General features: G+C 41.3%; 1 protein-coding gene across 2 annotated transcripts; it reads left to right on the top strand.

Moving 5' to 3' along the window:
- Positions 1-5013: 5013 nt before the first annotated feature.
- LOC132456137 (alcohol dehydrogenase 1-like) lies at positions 5014-11064 on the top strand. 2 transcript variants are annotated; one of them, XM_060050366.1, is made up of 10 exons: positions 5014-5156; positions 8297-8398; positions 8658-8799; positions 9084-9171; positions 9432-9651; positions 9889-10149; positions 10390-10522; positions 10678-10708; positions 10757-10816; positions 10914-11064. In XM_060050366.1, the coding sequence occupies exons 1-10, from the start codon at positions 5139-5141 to the stop codon at positions 10939-10941; spliced, it is 1083 nt and encodes a 360-aa protein (XP_059906349.1). In that variant the 5' UTR covers positions 5014-5138; the 3' UTR covers positions 10942-11064. The 2 variants fall into 2 exon arrangements, with proteins under 2 accessions (XP_059906349.1, XP_059906348.1); XM_060050365.1 differs by having other exon boundaries at positions 10678-10816.
- The last annotated feature ends 7769 nt before the right edge of the window (positions 11065-18833 follow it).

Here is an 18833-nt window from a genome sequence, read left to right as displayed (position 1 = left end):
CGCACGCACGCACAACGCAGAGTGGTAATCGGGAGAGTTGAGAAAATTCCCTGTGGCCCGTTAACGTTTCGGGGGGCGCCGGGTCAACATCGCAACCAATTCGGTTTTGTCTAGAGGGGAGTAACTGAGCGCCCCCTCCCGAAGTGGCACAGCCCAGGTCGGCCTTGAACTGCGATTGGTCAGAAAGACGTTACAGCTAATGACAACATTGAACTCTCTCATGCAGGCTCGAACAGAGTGACACACACAAACACACACACACACACACACACACACACACACACACACACACACACACACACACACACACACACACACACACACACACACACAGTTTTTCACCCACTCCGTATCCAGCTTATTCCATGCTTAAAGCACCCAGGCTACTATGTGGCGAGCTGGGGCTCTCATGTTCTCCCCGCGGTGTATTCCTTGTCCGCATCCCCTGCCATCCAGTTGTCATACGATTCATGCAGACTGGTTTTGAACGGCTGATTCCATGGATGTACTTTGATAATAATGTTAGTTAACAGTTATACGTGTATTGTAGGGCTGTAACGATACACAAATTCACGATTCGGTTTGTATCACGATTTTTGACCCACGGTTCGATACATCCCACGATTCTTTTAAATTTAAAAAGCATTTTATTTAAACAACACTTAAATACCAATTATCTTAATGTAACATTTAATAACAAATAATTTGGAACACTGAACAGATTTGAACCGAAAGAATACTATTAAAGTATAGCTAAATTAATAAAGAAATAACCAAAGATTGCAGTTGGAGGATGCTTTTTGCTGGTAGACATAATAGGGCCCCTTTAACTGTTTGGTTGGTTTATTCAAATATCCTTATTAGCGCTTCTTATTAGGCTATGTAGCTTAAATAATGACATAATCAGGCCGTATAGAATGCAACATGTTTAATAGCCTAACTTTCAATAGATGAGGAAAAACATGAACGTCGCAATAACGAGGCATAGTGTTACGAGTAGCATATGTGTGTGCGGGAGAATGGCAGTGTGCGTCTGCGTGTGTGAGTGACGTCAGCGAGTGAGTGGACGAGCGAGGAGAGCGAGCGGTAGCGCGTGTGTCTAGTGAAGAAGCGAACGAGTCCGGTAGAATAAAGTACCCATCCTGTCAATAATCGGTGGCCGCTTCATTCCTACCTATAAGCAGACAAACTGCCAGTCAAATCACACAAAACAATAGAGACAGGATCACACAGGCAATTTTTTTCGCGCTTGGCCCACTCTGGATAAATGTCGTTCATATCGCATATGAGGACTTCGACGGCTGTGGAGAAATGCAATCCTCCGTAGCCACGGAGAGCTGTGATCACAGAGGGGGCATCTCGTCACATATTTACGGCATCGATAGGAGGGGGTGCTGTCAGCAGACTATTATTTAGACAAATTATTAGCAAATTTCAATCGGACAATTTGACCGAAGAGTTAGAAAGGGCATATCGCGCTTCTGCCTTCTCACACCGCGAGACAGGATCGTGGCTTTGAGTATCGCGATTTTCGGTTTGATATACGCGTATCGTTACAGCCCTAGTGTATTGGTTTTAATTAATATAATTTTGGATAAACCGAATTTATTTTAATTTTATTTAAAGGTTGATGTATTTAATTTTGCAAAGATTTAATTTGTTATTGTTTTAGTTCAAGGGTTATACATTTAATTTTTAAAGACCTTATTTATTTTATTGAAAAGGATGTTATTTACATTATCTTTATTTGAACATTGCTGTTTTATATTTCGTTGGTGTCTATTTTGTACTGTTTGTGTTGCTCTGTTTAAAAAATAAATCGGAGAAACTCAGTACTTGGACTCTTGAGTACTTGAGTAGTCTTTTCACTGCATACTTTTTTACTCTTACTTGAGTAATTATTTTTACGAGTACTTTTACTTCTACTTGAGTAATTATAATCTTAAAGTAACAGTACTTTTACTTGAGTACATTTTTTAGCTACTCTGCCCACCACTGCTTCTTAGCAATGAATACATTTACATATCGCTGACACCCGGCTACTGAGTGACGCGCATGCGCATTTAATGACATCGTTTACAGGAAGTGCGTCATTATTGCGCATCTAGGACCCCCGAGCCGATCTGGCAGCCGAACACATCTGGTACTCACACCGGGAACGTCTTCAAAGGGCACGCTCTCACATCTTTAATCAAGAGCTGATCAAGAGAAATACGAACTAGGCCATTAGATTAAAGTGTGAAATAAGGTTGTGGGACGTTTTGGGTCTCGCTGCTCGGTGGGATAAACTGTACAGTTATGCTCTGTGCACAACAAGATTAGTTTGTTAATGGTTATTATAACAAAGTTATCTGGAAAGGCTAAGAGAGGAATTAAAGAACGAATAATGAGATGCTGGGCAAAAGGATGGGGATTTTTAGAGGCAGTGAGAATTATGAATGAAAAAACCTGAATCACAAGTCGCATCTGGATGAGAATGGCCTCGCGCGTTGTTAGACCTGGGCATTCGGGGCTATAGCCCCGGATCTTTTGGGATCAGCCCCGGATCTCTGCCGTAAAAAAAAGAAAAAAAGAAACGTATATATATATATATATAATAATAGCTGCTTTCATACACGTAAGTACTGGCTGCTCTTCTGAATATATGCTGCATCGTTGCAGCAACATTGAAGACGATCGCGTTGACTTCTGCGGTCTGTTCTGCCTCCATGCTGTCTGCGTCAAACCAAAACAAACCTGAGTGACAGCGGCCGCACTTATCCCGCCTCCTGCGAATTTACATAATATCCCTCCCCTTGCAATGCCGGTGTAAGTACCATATTGGCTCGGCTACCAGATCGGCTCGGGGTCCGTCGTCTGCTGATTACGTCACACAATACGCTATCTACAGCAATAAGGTATTTTAAGGCTTAAATTAAAGAGCCTGTAATGATCTTTCATTTTGAACATAGACCATTCCCAACCTATCTGTATGGATAGTTTTCTTGTAAAAACAAAACATCCCTCGGAATCATCTTGGCTGTTAAGATAAGCCGTCCGTGTTGCCAGATTGGGCACATTTTCAGCCTGATTTGGCTACTTCGAATCACGTTAGGCTGGAAAAACGGGACATATGCCCAATCTGGCAACACAAACCGAAACTAGACATGGACCTACTCGCGCTCGCACATGTGCTCGCTGTTGCCTGGTGGTTGCTATGACTACAGCCAGAGCTACAGCACAAAACAGCCAATCACAACTGTCCGACGTACAGCCAATCACAATGTACGCCCATTCAAGCGTACAGCCAATGATAGTGTGTAACGTAATCAGCAGACGACGGACCCCGAGCCGATCTGGTAGCCGAGCCAATATGGTACTTACACCGGCGCTGGCACTGGCCGCGGGAGCAAGATGTTATTCAAACAAAAATGCATCAATCATTGTTTTATTCTTTCATTACACAATTTCTTTCATTCTTATAAATAAAAAAATAAAAATACATATATAAATCTAGCCAACTTGGTGTCGCTAAACAAATTCTGGTGTTGCTATGGCAACACCCTGGCGCCCGCCACTTCTCAGAGGTCTTCTCAGGTCAAGTACAGTTATAAAATATCGTTGATAAGAGATGGATATAAGAAAATTCTTAGGAAGAAAAGGGCAGAGCAAGAACAAGCGGTGGAGAGTGTGGCATCATCTCCACCAACCCCTGATGAGAACACTTCGATCAGCTCTGGTTTGTGAAAAGCAGCCAGTCGATAGCTTAATTTTGATTGATTAATGCTGGTCTGGTGTTACTACCTAGTAGCTAGCATAGTAGCGGTGCCTGTCTTGTCTCTCTAGTGGTCGTTCGTTCTAAAACACTACAATCTTTTGAGAAGCAAATGGTTGCAGCCTCTATAGGCTTACTGTGGCGCTGATGTGAGTACTGTATGCATGCAATACTACTACTCATAGTAATAATCGGAGAGGGTTGAGAAACAGTAGGTTGACAATCCATTCTAGCTTGGTACCTCATTTTGAAAATCCCCAAAAAAGAAACTACACATAGGACTGTTCTTTCAATTTTTAATACATTGCTTTGGAGGTTTTCAATCTAACATCCCACTGGTTTGATTTTACCTAAGAGAAAAATGTTTATTTTTTTAAGCATCCACAGCAGCCTTAATAATGAGATTATGAGACAATGAGAATGAAGCGGCAACAGTGTGACTGTACAGAGTGAGAGAGATGGCTTCAATGGATGACCAGGGATTGGTGGTGGCGTTACCCAGGAAGGGCGGCTGTAGTTAACTGCAAGCAACAGAACATGAATAGTGAAGTGGAGGAAGGAGTCGAAATGAGACTTCATTAACAGATTCATGTACAGCTCAGATTTATATGGAGATAAGCTTCTTACACAACTTGCATACAGCATAAGCAAGTAACAGAAACAGTCTGGGAAGATAATTTTTTCATTATTGAAATCTACGTCCTGGTTACAGGTCGCGCGATAGCGCATATCATTTCATGCAAGCGAGTGTTTACTTCCTGGTTACAGGTCGCGCGATAGCACATATCATCTCATGCGATCTTAAAGAGAACATGACGTGAACAGTTTAGGAATGCATATTCCGGGAAAACATTAGAACTCTGCAATGCTGACTAAATATAAAGCATGTTTTTATCCGTAACATTAAACCTACACTGACAACAAGTAATAACTTAAAAATGAAACATAAAAGCAGACCACTACTTACTTGCCGTTGCCTGGCTGGGGGAGAAAGGTCCGTCGGAGCAGCGATGGCTTCCTGACATCGGGTAGGTGCACGCAGGCTATAGGCTATTCTAATGTCTAATTTTTGCCGCTGGCACTCGGCATAGGCGACCTATGTGTTGGGGGCGCCCTTAATTAATTAATTAATTAATTAATTAATTAAGATACCGTAGCACGCAGGAGTCAGGGCGGTGCTCCCCCCGGGCTAAAGCCCCGGATGTTTTCAATTGCTAACGACGCGCCATTGGTTTGCTAACCTTCAAATCCCTCCCACTCGTACTTAGTATTTATACTTCTAGCCAAATATCTCCTTCTCCACTCCTGTTCTGGAACACCAGCTGGTCATCCTCTTCACTCTGGTAATCTTCCTGTAGCGTCGTAAAAAAACTCTACCAAAAGTATGGCAACTGTAGGAAAGGTAAGTTCAGCACTTTACATACAACAAATTGAGTTTGTGTTTTTCTTTTTTAAATGTTGTTTAACCCATTTATGCCTAAAACGCCTGCTAAAAACGCCTGCTAAAATCCTATGCTATTCTAGGAAAAATAACCATTTCCTGAGGGTTTTCTGAGAAAATAGTAAGAATTGTCAACGTCTACATACACCTTAATATCTAAGCCTCTGGAGCACCTAGAAACATGAAATAAAAAGCATTGTAAAGGTAAGAACTACAGGTTTTATTAAAACATGCTCCCTGAGCACAACCATAACAGCAACATTTTAAAAACATTCTCAAAACAAGATTTAAGAAGAAAAAACAGTATAAATCAATGATATAAAATACAACAAATAACATTTTAACCAAAGCATTGTAAAGGCACACCCCTGACCTGCAGATCCAGCAACAACTTCACGCTGGTGTAAAAGTTGTCCATGTAAACACACAAGTTTGACCCAAAATACGGTTTAGCCAGGTCTGACACAATCCGGTAAGCCAGGCCTGTCTCGGTCTTGCCTGCAATGGCCCCTGTGTAAACTTGAAAATTGTTTACGTAGCCTGTATTGCTCTCTGCCTACTGCCGGAAAGCAAGGCGTCCCTTGTATTTTACCATGGACTCATCCACGCTCACAAACCCATTGACCTCATAGAGTCCTGGAACTGATGCAAGAGGAGGTCCATGAACCGCCGGATCTTCCACAGCTTATCGGATTTATCCAAGGCAGGGTCCAAGTTATCTTCTAGATGGAGATATCTGAAAATGCATATATGACAAAGAATTTGAGCCTGACATTTATTTCCATCATTGTGTTTATTTGTATTATGTTATTTATAGTATTTATATTTATTCATAATTGTATTACTATTTATTCATTATTCCATTATTGTATTTATAACTAACATTATTGTATTTATTCAATATCAACCATCATCACCATTAGTAATTGCTATAGCTAAGCACCACTATCATTACTGGCCATTCCGTTTTCTAAGAGAAGAGAATGGAACTCGGAAGAGAGCACAAGAAAAGAAAACATAAATAATTACCTCCAGATCATGTCGAAACGGTCCTTTGACATTTGTTTGGTAGAGCCACTTAGTTTGCCTCCAGTAATCGCGGCGTGCTGGTATCTTTAAAATTCCAAAGCAAAGACACAGCCCGAGGAATGTTTTCATTTCTGTTTTCGGGACCGGGGTCCACTTGAGGTCGTGGGGGTCTGAGCTCGTACCTGTTCCGCGTACCGATTCGTTTCGGTCAATAACGTGTCCCACAGCTGATCGGTAAAGATCCTGGAAAACACATCGAGTGGGCTAGCATCCAAGGGGATCGGTTGTTTCACCCCCGGTGTGCGAGAGAATGTCTTTTGTTTTCCGAGGCTGGTAATTGCCGGTTCTCCAGTCCACCTGGAATCCCCGAAAGTCATCCTCCTCCTCTCCTTCGGTGTCCAAAAATTCCCACTTCTGTGCCCGATCCAGTGGATCAACCGGCACAATCATTCTCGTCCTCATTCTCATACTCAAATCCCATGTCAATATCACTGCCATCGCTATCAAAATCCTCCATGTTCATTGCGACTTCTCGGTCGCCAGCTAGACGCGTCGCTAAAAACAAAAATAGAAAATCACGTGTATATCTGATTGATTGACGTGATTTTCAGCCAACCAAAGTGCATTTTGGTGGTCTCCTGATCTTTACCAAAGCCTTAAGACCCACCCCATGTGTATTTTTAACCAACCAGAGTGAGTTATATGCTGCATTCGTCATGAAAACAGCACGTGTACAAAATGTTGCGCTATGCAGCAACCGGCAGGAGGGGCTATGCTGCGCTACGCAGCATCCGGCGCCAATGGGTTCATGCAATAAAATATGATTTTCTGTACAACATTTTTAGAAACACTGATAACCATTTCTTGTCTTATTTTTAGAAATGTTTTTTATTATGTGTAATCATCCGTCTTATTTCAGGTCGAAAAGATACATTTCTTGTAGCCTTGGAAACTCGTGTGTGTGTGTGGAAAAAAATAGCTATTTCCCCTTGATATACTACCAGTGCTGTCTTGAATGTGTCAGTATTATTGCTTATTATTAAACTAATAGTTTCCTAAATATTTAAAGTTAAATCGTTGATATCAATTTGGTAGAAAATGCTGTCATAGCTCAAAGCTCCTTCACCACCCTCAAGTTTCCCATTCCAATTTATTTTAGAGTTACATGCAGGCTACAAACTAATTATATTTCTATACTTGTAGTGTAATTCATGATCATAGAAAGCTAAACCTGCAGCACGGAAAAGTCGCAATATATATTTTTGGGAAAACAGCCAACAACATGTTGACAGTACTCCATCTGATCCCTCTCTCATTTTGTGTTCCATTGAGGTTCAATCTGTCTCTCTGCTTCTGTTTTATGTAATGTTGACTTATCCAAACACTGTGTGCAAAAATGTGTTTATTTATTAAATAAACACAGATTAAATAAAAGGGCATTTATTTAATCTGGAGACGATAAACAGAGTAGACAAAGTCCAGTGATAGATTTAACAGTTAACTATTAAATGGAGTTAAAGTTAAAAAGCTGCACAGAGCAGGTTTTACAGCATTCAAAGTTCATAGTATTTTCTACATTTCTAGTTATCAAAAAGCTTCCTCTCTGTAAGATGCAGGTTTTTTTTTTTTTTAGATAATGGAATCCAAATTCTCTTTCGAAAGTATTTGTATTGGCAAAGTCAGTGCTATTATTTGAACCTTTGCCTGAATACTGTATTCCAGATGTTCCAGATGAGATGTCTTAAATGGCCTCTGGACAGTATCATGTAAAAAACAAAACCATTTGTAACTGATATGCATGTAACAAATATGTCACATATGTATAACAACATTTAAGACACATTTTAATATCAAAGTGTTTAATTTGTTATATGCACAGCATTACACTATTGATAATTCCTTGTGACCTGGGAAGCAACACAAATGTGGAAGGCATTAGCAAGAAAATACTATAATATTGAATCATTAAGTCCCCAAACCACATTTCTGTAAATCATTTTCTACAGATTGGTATTCATTTTGGTATGCTCCAGATTTAGATTTATGCTTTATTGAATATTTGTCTCTTCTAGGTTATTAAGTGTAAGGCTGCTGTGGCCTGGGAGGCCAACAAGCCTTTGGTGATCGAAGAGATAGAAGTCGATGTTCCCCATGCCAATGAAATACGCATCAAGGTGGGATCTACCTTCCATTGAAAGAACAGAATGTGTGCTTCTAAAAAAAACATTTGGTGCTTCCGCACGCATGAACGCAAGTACACGCGCATGAACGCATGCACGTGCACACACAGTACAACAATTCTGATTCTACCTTTTTATAGGAATATTAAAGGAACAGTAGCCTCTGCAGTAGCATGTGTGCAACTCACAAGTAAAGAAGTATACAACATATCACTTACATTAAAACGTAATTAAACGGTGGATTTGGATGCAGATCATTGCCACAGGAGTGTGCCGCACGGACCTCTACCACCTTTTTGAGGGAAAACACAAAGACGGCTTTCCTGTAGTCCTTGGACATGAGGGCGCTGGCATTGTGGAGAGTGTTGGACCCGGGGTCACAGAATTTCAACCAGGTGTGGAAGCTGTAATCGAAGTGTAATGAGTATGGATCGTATTATTCTGGGATGTTGGTATCTATTTAAATTATGTGTGTAGAAGTTGTTTGTGTTTACTTGAAAGACATTTCACCCTTTAATTTGTCAAGGTCTACACAACAGAGTCCTTCCATCTCTGAAACAGATGCATCCCCTCACACAATAAGTGGACTAAAGAGCAGTGTTTAAAAGTGCATTGAAGTAAACAAACTGGAAAGATAGGGACTCTGTCTGTTTAATAAACTTAGTTATCTACATGTTAGGAGAAAAGGTGATACCTCTCTTCATCTCCCAATGCGGGGAATGCCGTTTTTGCCAAAGTCCGAAAACCAACCAATGTGTGAAGGGATGGTAAGCATGCTGACAAACTACTCAGTCTCTCCTTTTCCACTTTATCTGGAGAATGCTGTCAATGTTTATATTAAATTATTCCCTGAAAACTGAATTGGTTTATTTCTATGGCTTTAACCTCTGCCCTTTGTCAAAAACATTGTAAGCAATGGAAGCCTGTTTTTTTTCTTGTAGCTTACTTGGCTCGATGCCGGCCTGCCAGTACTATGAAATGATTTTGTCAACGACTGTTCTGACTAATAATTACTTTCCTATTGTAGGGCCAATGAGAGTCCTGATGTAATGTCACCTAAAGAGACCAGGTTCACCTGTAAAGGTCGAAAAGTTTTGCAGTTCACGGGGACCAGTACCTTCTCCCAGTACACTGTGGTCAACCAGATAGCTGTGGCCAAGATAGACCCTTCAGCACCGCTTGATACCGTCTGTCTTCTTGGCTGTGGTGTGTGTACTGGATTTGGAGCTGCTGTCAACACTGCTAAGGTATCCAAACAACTGGTTCACGTTTAAACAGATGATTCCATGAATACCTTAAAGAAATTACGTTTATGGGACCCACAGGTTATTTGGGATTTTCTTACTTTCAAATAGGCAATATATGAAAAAAAAACAACAAAGAACTAATAATTGCCTACCCTTTTTCTGAATAAAAATAACAAACGATATCTATCTCTCTGTATATGTCTATATATGCAAACATCAAATATGTGTTTTCCACAGGTAGAGCCAGGATCCACTTGTGCCGTCTTCGGCCTTGGGGCGGTCGGCCTGGCTGCTGTGATGGGCTGTCACTCTGCTGGGGCCAAGAGGATCATCGCTGTTGACTTGAACCCGGACAAGTTTGAGAAGGCCAAGGTGTTTGGGGCGACCGACTTTGTGAACCCTAATGACCACAGTGAGCCCATCAGCCAAGTGCTGTCAAAGATGACCAATGGAGGCGTGGATTTCTCTCTGGAATGTGTGGGGAATGTTGGAGTCATGGTGAGATAAGTTGAAGTGACACTCAAAGGGACACAAAACGCATATTGTAATTTTGACTGTGTGCTGAATTTAAACACATATTTACAAGAAGTTTATATAAAGCAGAATTGAAACAAACCATACTCACAGCCTAATCAAAATCCACAATTCTACACATATATCTCAAATTATTAATTAATAATTAATCTGTTGTGACACTAACTGTTATACATTGTGCTTTTTTTGTAATGTCACCTATAGAGGAATGCACTGGAATCCTGCCTGAAGGGATGGGGTGTCAGTGTGCTGGTCGGCTGGACAGACCTGCATGATGTCGCTACCAGACCCCTCCAGCTCATAGCTGGACGCACATGGAAGGGTTCCATGTTCGGAGGTGAGTCGTATGAAAAGTTCCAATCTGAGCTCATATTTAAAGTTTTTATTACTTGAGGTTGATCCAAACATGCATTGGACCCCAAAATCCAATAAAGAATAAAACCATACACATATTGGAAAGGTTTCAGCTTGTAGGGTTATCTTTCCAATCAGGCTTCAAGGGTAAAGATGGTGTGCCGAAGATGGTAAAGGCCTACCTGGATAAGAAGGTGAAGCTGGATGAATTCATAACCCACAGAATGCCCCTGGAGTCGGTCAATGATTCCATTGACCTTATGAAGCACGGAAAATGGTAAGTAAATGAACTGTTTATCTCTAATTGAACCAGTTGTCCTGGCGGCTGGTTAGTTCTAGCCCTAAATATTATTCACTTCTGTTTCTCCGTACAGTATCCGCACCGTCTTGAGTCTTGAGTGAAATCCAGGACCAAATCAATCGAGGACCTAATTGGAAGAACTACTTTTCTATGTTGGTTGTCATAAAATACATTTTGAAGAAAATAATACAATGTGAAATCAATAAAATAAACTATAAAATAAACCAGGTATACATTTTTCCACATATTAAAAAATTATGCATTTCTCCAGCAAAGAAATTCTTGCCTGAATCACAAGTTTGCGCAGCAATGTTCTGATACCGAAACATCAAATATCTGGTGCTGTAAGTCAAAAATATTAATGTTGGACATTAATTCAATATTTTTTTGCTTTTTTCTGAGAAATACAATTAGATTTGAACAACTCCTCTTCACTTTATAAAGAGTTATGAAATACAATTCAACAGATGTGGACACCAAAGAAATCTGGTTACAAAACACTGCACCCTAGCTATTTTACTTCATACAATTGAAACTTCTATTCTCAAATGTATCATTCCACCAAAGGTTATGTGCTGAGGTAGAAGTGGAACCCCCCCTCATTGCTATCTCTTGACTTGCATAGTTGACTCCGCCGTTGGTGTGTGAATGCTTGTGGCTTTTTATAAAAGCGTTTGCTTAATGTGATTGACGATAAAGAAAATAAAATGCACATTTCTCAAAGTACACAATATCTTGTACTTTTATCTTTTATTTGACCAGTCCCACTTTGATAAGCCTTCAAATCCCTTCCACTTTGAGTCTTTGCTCAACAAAACCCCTGGCATAATCAGCAAATACTCAGTCAACTCTCTTCCAACACTTTACTCTGGTACTGTTGAGTTGATCTTTATAAAAGACAAACTATGACAACTGTAGGAAAGGTAAGTTTTTCAGCCTGGGAGGCTAACAAGCCTTTGGTGATCGAAGAGATAGAAGTCGAAGTTCCCCATGCCAATGAAATACGTATGAAGGTGGGATCTACAAAATGTACACACACACACACACTGTGGTAACCCGGCTCAAGGAACAAGAGTCTCTGCTGCTCAAACTGCCAACAAGGCACGTTTATTAGTTCCAAAGAACGGAAAAAAGGGGAATCACCCGTCAATGCAAACGATACAAAATAAAGCGTCTGGGCTCCGTGAGCCACTGGGGATGCTGGGGTCGTGTCTCACGCGCTGTCCCGGTATCTAGGAGAGGAGGTCCTTCCATGGTCTCCTGTGGTCTTCTCTAGACCGGGTCCTGGGGCAAAGGTCCGTGCGGGTAGGGAATCTCGCTCCGCTCTCTGCTCCTGCATGGGTCACATACCTCCTGTGCCTTAGACTACATCTCAGCTTCTCTTTTATAGCCCTCACCTGGGTCTGATTGGCCTGGTACACAGGTGTCTCCCGTTGGCGTTGAGTGGGACCTTGCCAATGCGACCCATGGCGCCCTCTGGGGGAAAAGGGTGGTAGACAGCTCATATTACCTGCCCTCTGGGCTTCCAGGCCCGCCGTGTCGGGCCGGGTTGCCACAACACACACACACACACACACACACACACACACACACACACACACACACACACACACACACACACACACACACACACACACACACACACACACACACACACTTCCACTTTTGGGGTGGAGTTGTCTCAATATTTGATAGAAAGACAGAATGACATCTATGTGAACAGAGATTTGTAATCTGTATGCACTCTGTGTCTACGTTAGTTTTTCTGTAAATATTAAACTATTCATCAACCACTAAAAAATCACTAAAATGTATTTAGCAAATACAGGAAAACCCTAAGTGTATCTAATTTCTATGGATTAAAGTGACATACAAATAGTTCTGATACATATCTTCAATAATTTTTTGGATGCTGACTCTTACTTTCTGTTCTGTTTTTTTTTTTTTTTAAATTGTTTTCCTTATTTGATAACAGAGTGAGGGTGCACTCACACTAGGCCATCTGGCCGTGGCCGTTTTCACACCTAACCGTGCTCAAATCTGCCAGTGTGAGTGTGGCCAGTTTGGCCAGGCCAGGCCAATTTGGCCACTTGGGAGAGGTGTCCTGCTACGGTACGGGCCGCTAAGGTACAGATGCTAATGAGCCGACACGCGCACACGCACGGCTACTCAACCTGAGCTGGATGACGTATAGTCCATGCGATGACCATGGACATAATAGAGCTCGTAAGTCGCCATTGCTCATGGGACCTATGAGACCGAAAAAAATGAATGGGAGTCAATGGAGAGAAAGTAATTATTTTCTGATCCCAGTCTTTATATGCCCCAGATTACACACGTGTTGTTTGTGGATTTAAATGATAATTTTTCATGCAAAGAAAACTATAATTTAGCGGGTAGGAGTTTGATAGTTAGTTTTTGTGTGGGGCGCTTTGTGGACTACAACTCCCGCTGCTCTCGACGCGTATGATATACGTCACATGGCTACGACACATGGCTGTGTCTTTGGTGCACTTTACCACCTTCTTTCACCTCGATCAAGGCTTTTGTGCTCTCCTTGAAAGAAGGTGGTAAAGTGCACCAAAGACACAGCCATGTTCCGACTGCGGGTTCTGTTTGCGAGTGGTGGTGACGTATATCATATGCGTCGTGGTTCGGGACTCTCTAAATCGACGCCACATTTATAACAAACGGCCAACGGCCACGGCCAGATGGCCTAGTGTGAGTGCACCCCATGTTAGGTACGGCCACCCAAAGCGTGAAATGCTGGAAAAAATATGTTATGCTGAACTTTACTGCAATCTACTGGTCCCCTCTCTATCGACCAGGTGATGAAGTGGTTCGGGACTCTCTAAATCGACGCCACTTCGACCTGGGCGGGACTTACGTCCTACTTCACTCGCTATGGGTGTGCATATGTGCGCGTAGCCGTTTGTCTCAGGGCTCTGTGCACGAACTCCCTTGCACTATTTCTACAAATTACTTACTATTACTAGCGATTAACATGACGAAACAACACAAACTAAGCTAACATTCGACTATAGCCATACCAGATAACGCCATACCAGCTAACCCTAACCCTACTATTTCTATTAAACTCTGAACCATTTTGCAACAGGCAACTGTGTGTTGGTGTGTCTTATTGCTTCCCACGTCTGCGTCTGCATCTTTCCCACTCCTGGCTAATAGTTTCAGCTTTTGTACTGTATATCAGAAATGATCACCCTGTACCACACTGCTGACTTGTTGATGTTTTGTGAGCACTCACGCATTTCTCTAGGTATCTTAAGTTTCCTACTGGAGTCATCAAAACTTAGGACTTTGTTATTGTAAGAAATATTGTGTTGCAAAAACACTTTGTGTCTTACCCTTAAAGGCACCCAGTGCAACTTTATGTAAACATTCAATGAAAAATAAACATTCAATTTCTAGTCTTTTTTACACGTAGTAAGTTTCAATAACTCCATACCATTACATATCGACATTCAAGGAGCAAAGATGAGACGTCGTTGTGTGGTGAGAACTGATAGAAAATCGTAAACAACAACAATCGCCGGTGGGGAGAAGCCATTTTTCCATTGACTGGAAGCCTGCTTCATTTATTGTAGGTTACAAAAAATAAAGAAAATGGCGGCATTGTTGTTGTTATCGATTTTGTATCAGTTCTCACCACACAACGACGTCTCATCTTTGCTGCTTAAATGTCGGTATGTAATGGTATGGAGTTATTGAAACTTACGTGTAAAAAAGACTAGAAATTGAATGTTTATTTTTAAGCCTCGAAAGTTGCACTGGGTGCCTTTAAGGTTACCCTAACCTTAACCCCAGTAACATTTCTTCATCATAAACTACAAGTTACGCAAAATGGCATACAAACATCCAGTCCAATATGAAAGAAAAAAGCTAGCTTCATTAGAATCGAACCCCTTATCCCCGCGTTAATGAGTTGCGATTCAAGATTTAACCACTTGACAATCTTTAAACTTCGGTTGCCTAGAAATTTTAAAGACAGTGATGTGTGTACATTGTGCGAGTATCCGTCACTCGCGATGTGTGTGCAGTCCAAAATGAAAGAAAAAACCTTGCATCACTAGGGAATCGAACCCCCAATCATCAGTTGGTCGTTGGTAACTGTAAACAAAGAGATCGCATTTTGTTTAACTGCTAACTAACAAACGGGTTTATGCGTTCACTGAACAAAGATTATGGAAATAAAAGACCACTTTTCCATCAGAATCATCAGAACCGTTATTACCAACCCATAGACACTAGCCAAAACCTTTCTCACATGCACACCCATCGCGAGTGACGGCTACGCGCACACATGCACACAGCCACACACCCATAGCGAGTGGCGTAGGACGTAAAGTCCCGCCCAGGTCGAAGTGGCGTCGATTTAGAGAGTCCCGAAGTGGTTCATTGCCTTATTAATGGGTATTTGTAAGATGAAAAAGAGGGATGGTTGCGAGTCGCGACAGCTCAAACAGCATATCCTTGTCCGTCAGTTGATAATATAATATAAAACAATTAATGGTATTTCTGGATTCTGTACAGGGGATTTTAATACCAAAGGAACAGAGTAACATGTGTGCAGAATGGGAACTGGTCGCCAGCAGAGGGCGCTATGAGAACAGCAACAAAAATGAGTATCCAAAGTCGAATGGAAAAAATAACGAGAAAGTTCAGGATGAAGCCATCCATCTATTTATAAACATTTATTGAATGGATTGACGACCACTTATGGCCACACAACTTTAAGCTGTATGCCATCATGTCTGGGGAGGCAGTATTTCAGTCCTTTTTTAAAAAGCATACTAAAGGTCCATCATGAAATACTGTTTATACGGCGTATGACTGGATTTATACCAGACCGTAGGTGGCGCCACTGGCTCCACTGGCTTCTGCTCCTCTGTACCGCATGAGGGCAGCGTGAAGACCTGGATGCACACATCGTCGGTAGGGGAATTCTCTCTTCTTTTTTTTTCTTTTTTTTAATGCAATGAAAACATTCGGCCACAGCAATTTATTGATATTAGAAAAATATAATTTTTACTTTTGAATACTTTAGTATAAAGGATGTATTGAATTAGGTGATTATTGGCCTACACATACTAATCATAAGTCCGAACGGGCTACATTTGGCTGAATTATAAAAGGTTTGGAAGCCAAAAGAGCCAGCTCTTGTTGGTGAGCTGATCTGCGCACAGACTTTACACTGCGTTCTCGCGAAATGATTAAGGCTTTAGGGCTGTCCGTCCCAATGTCGAATTCCAAAGGGCGTGAGGGTTTGAGTCCACCCTTACCGAGCCCCTTCCGTGAGTCTGCATCAGTGCAGACTTTACCGAAGGGAATTACCCACATTTCAAAGCGTTGTGACGTTTACCGCGGAGATGTTGTAAATTATTTTGGTCTATGCTACTTCTGATGAAATGTTTCAAGCCAACCAGTTATGTATGGTTTCTTCACTACACAATGGACAACAACATATACGGTTTTAATGATAAGTTAAAGACTACTAACATGGCCACTTTGCCATTTCTTTTTAAGCCAAGACAGACCAAAGGTTTACCTGGGTAAATTCGAACATGTAGGCGTGGCCTATTTACCTTTACGCCCACTCCCAATAACAGTTTGTTTACCTGTGTTCGCGAGCTGCCTCATGAAACACCTCCAGAATGCGAGATTCTTCATGAACCAACTCCAGAACGCAAGCCCGTTTACCTTGTATCTCTGTTAGAATAAACCACGTTGTTGAACATGTACCACTCTCCGAGTCATACCTAGCACGAGACCGACCCACCACAAAGGATCAAATTAGTTTTACTTCAGAGACCCCAGGGAAATCCGGAAATTAGGAAGGTAAACAAGACGTGCAAGCCCCCAGGAACAGTGCATACTTCCGCAATCCGACAGTGCTCAGCGGCCAAAACTGGTATTGCAGTCTTTTTAGCGGGCTGTTGACAGGTCCCTCAATTCATGGGGCCCTGAAGTAGATATCCTCGTTCACTACAAGTGGGGAGCAGGAATGTGTCTCCGCAAAAAATGTCTGGCTGTCAATCAAAGGCTCATAATTATCTTTATACCATGTACTAAAAAAATGCATGTTTTCTCTTTGCAAAACGCCTTCTCAAGCGTTTTATTAGCCGTTTTATGTTTTTTTTTTGCTGAAGAAGGAGGGGTGGGTAGCTGAAAGGAGTCGTAGTTAAACAAATTATTATTACTTCTCGTGTCTGAGGTTTTTCCTTTGACTTAACATGAATGACGTTGATGGTTTTAGGCATTGTGGTGATTTTTATCACTAAAAGTGTTTTAGTGATAAAGGGATTGGGGATTGAGACTGGTACAGCTACAATAACTCTCACGTCCCTCTTCTTGCGATCATTTCGATTCACCATTTATTGATCCATTCATTCAAAAGATCCAAAGAAAAAGAATGGGTGCATTAAGGTATCATTTTTATAATATTGTTAATAGTCTAATAAACATTTCAGTTGGTATTTAATTTCTCATTTGCTTGTTTAGCTATGTATGACAGTTAACAATGTTAGTGTATTACAATTATTTATGTTGGTAGGCTACTCCAACTACGTTGCTGGTTGATATATGTAACCATTTATTTGTATATTAATTATTGATTGCATTTTTCCGAAATAGCTAGTTGGAGGGAATCTGTTTCTTAAGCAATAACATTGAACTTTATTTTTTTTCTACATTTACTATGTTGTTGGTGTTACATGTTATATGGAGCAATCTTTCATCTTTAGGAAGTTAACATACTTCCATGGTCGGTAGACAATGCGACTGCGATCGCTCAGACCTCTCGCTTATGATGCTACAATGCTAACAATGCTAGAAAATAAGAATATTTCTGCATCCGGTACGTCATGAACTAGGGCCTGGCTGGCTCCCATGATGCAGAAGCAAATCTCTCCTTGATGTTGCCCTGCGCCATTGAGCAGTTTTCATAGGAATGAATGGCCGCCATTTTTTTTATCCGCTGTCCCTTCTATAATATGTCCATGCGCTACTGTCGATGCACGACCAGATGGGAATTTTGGCTTTTTTTTAGTGAGCTTGATCATTTGGATTAGCTCAACAACAAGAGCAAACACTTTTGGCGCCCAAACGTCTCTTCGTATATAATAATATGTCCATGGTACCTACACAGGTGTGGGTGTCGGATTGACTCAGCTGCCAGATCGACTCGGGGTCCAAGATGCGCAATAATGATGCACTTCCTGTAAACGCTGTCTTTTAAATGTGCATGCGCGTTTCATTCATTCCCATGTTATTCCGAAGTATTAACGATCTCCTTTTGTTTTCTAATCTATGAATAATAATCTAATGTACAAATTATTGTTGCATATACTTGGGTTAGATAAAAAAGAAGAATCGGTTAACTCCATTCACTGAACGGTGCGATCCACTTTATTTCCAGCGCTCCCAACACAGAGTCAAGACACTTCCGTCTTCCTCCTTCAGAATAAGAGTCCCTAACAGGAACTGGGTTACATGTGCATTCATCAGTGCTTTAAGACGTGTTTCCAATGGCTTTGTTTGTGCGGAAGAACGGGCTGCATTCAATGAAATCAAAACCAAAACGGATTGAGCCTCTGTAGCAAAGAAAAAAAAGAAGGAAGAAAGTCTCGTGGCTCTCTGTCTGTGCGCACCATAGGTATCTGCCTTACAGCACAGTATATGTTAAGTCAAAAGAAAGTGTCGGACAGGGGTTTTAACGTTGTTAATCCTTATAGAGGGTAGCCTTCATCCTCGGGTCCAGATTATTTACTTATTTAATTAAAAAAAAGAGAGTCGGACTATGCAAATAAAAAATATGAGAGAGAGTGACTTGTCTCACCTTCTGTCTCATAATAAAAATAAATTGGGATTTTTTACCATTCACCCATCCTCCTCTGCTGGTCCCGATTCCATCCTGCGGTATTCCGGTAGTTTTTCCCGGATCTGCCTCTGGTATCGGTATCGGTCCTTGTCT

The sequence above is a fragment of the Gadus macrocephalus genome, chromosome 4, assembly GCF_031168955.1.
Source record: "Gadus macrocephalus chromosome 4, ASM3116895v1".
Lineage (NCBI taxonomy): Eukaryota > Metazoa > Chordata > Actinopteri > Gadiformes > Gadidae > Gadus > Gadus macrocephalus.
The sequence above is the reverse complement of the archived record's forward strand: the minus strand, read 5'-3'. Positions and strand labels throughout refer to the sequence as shown.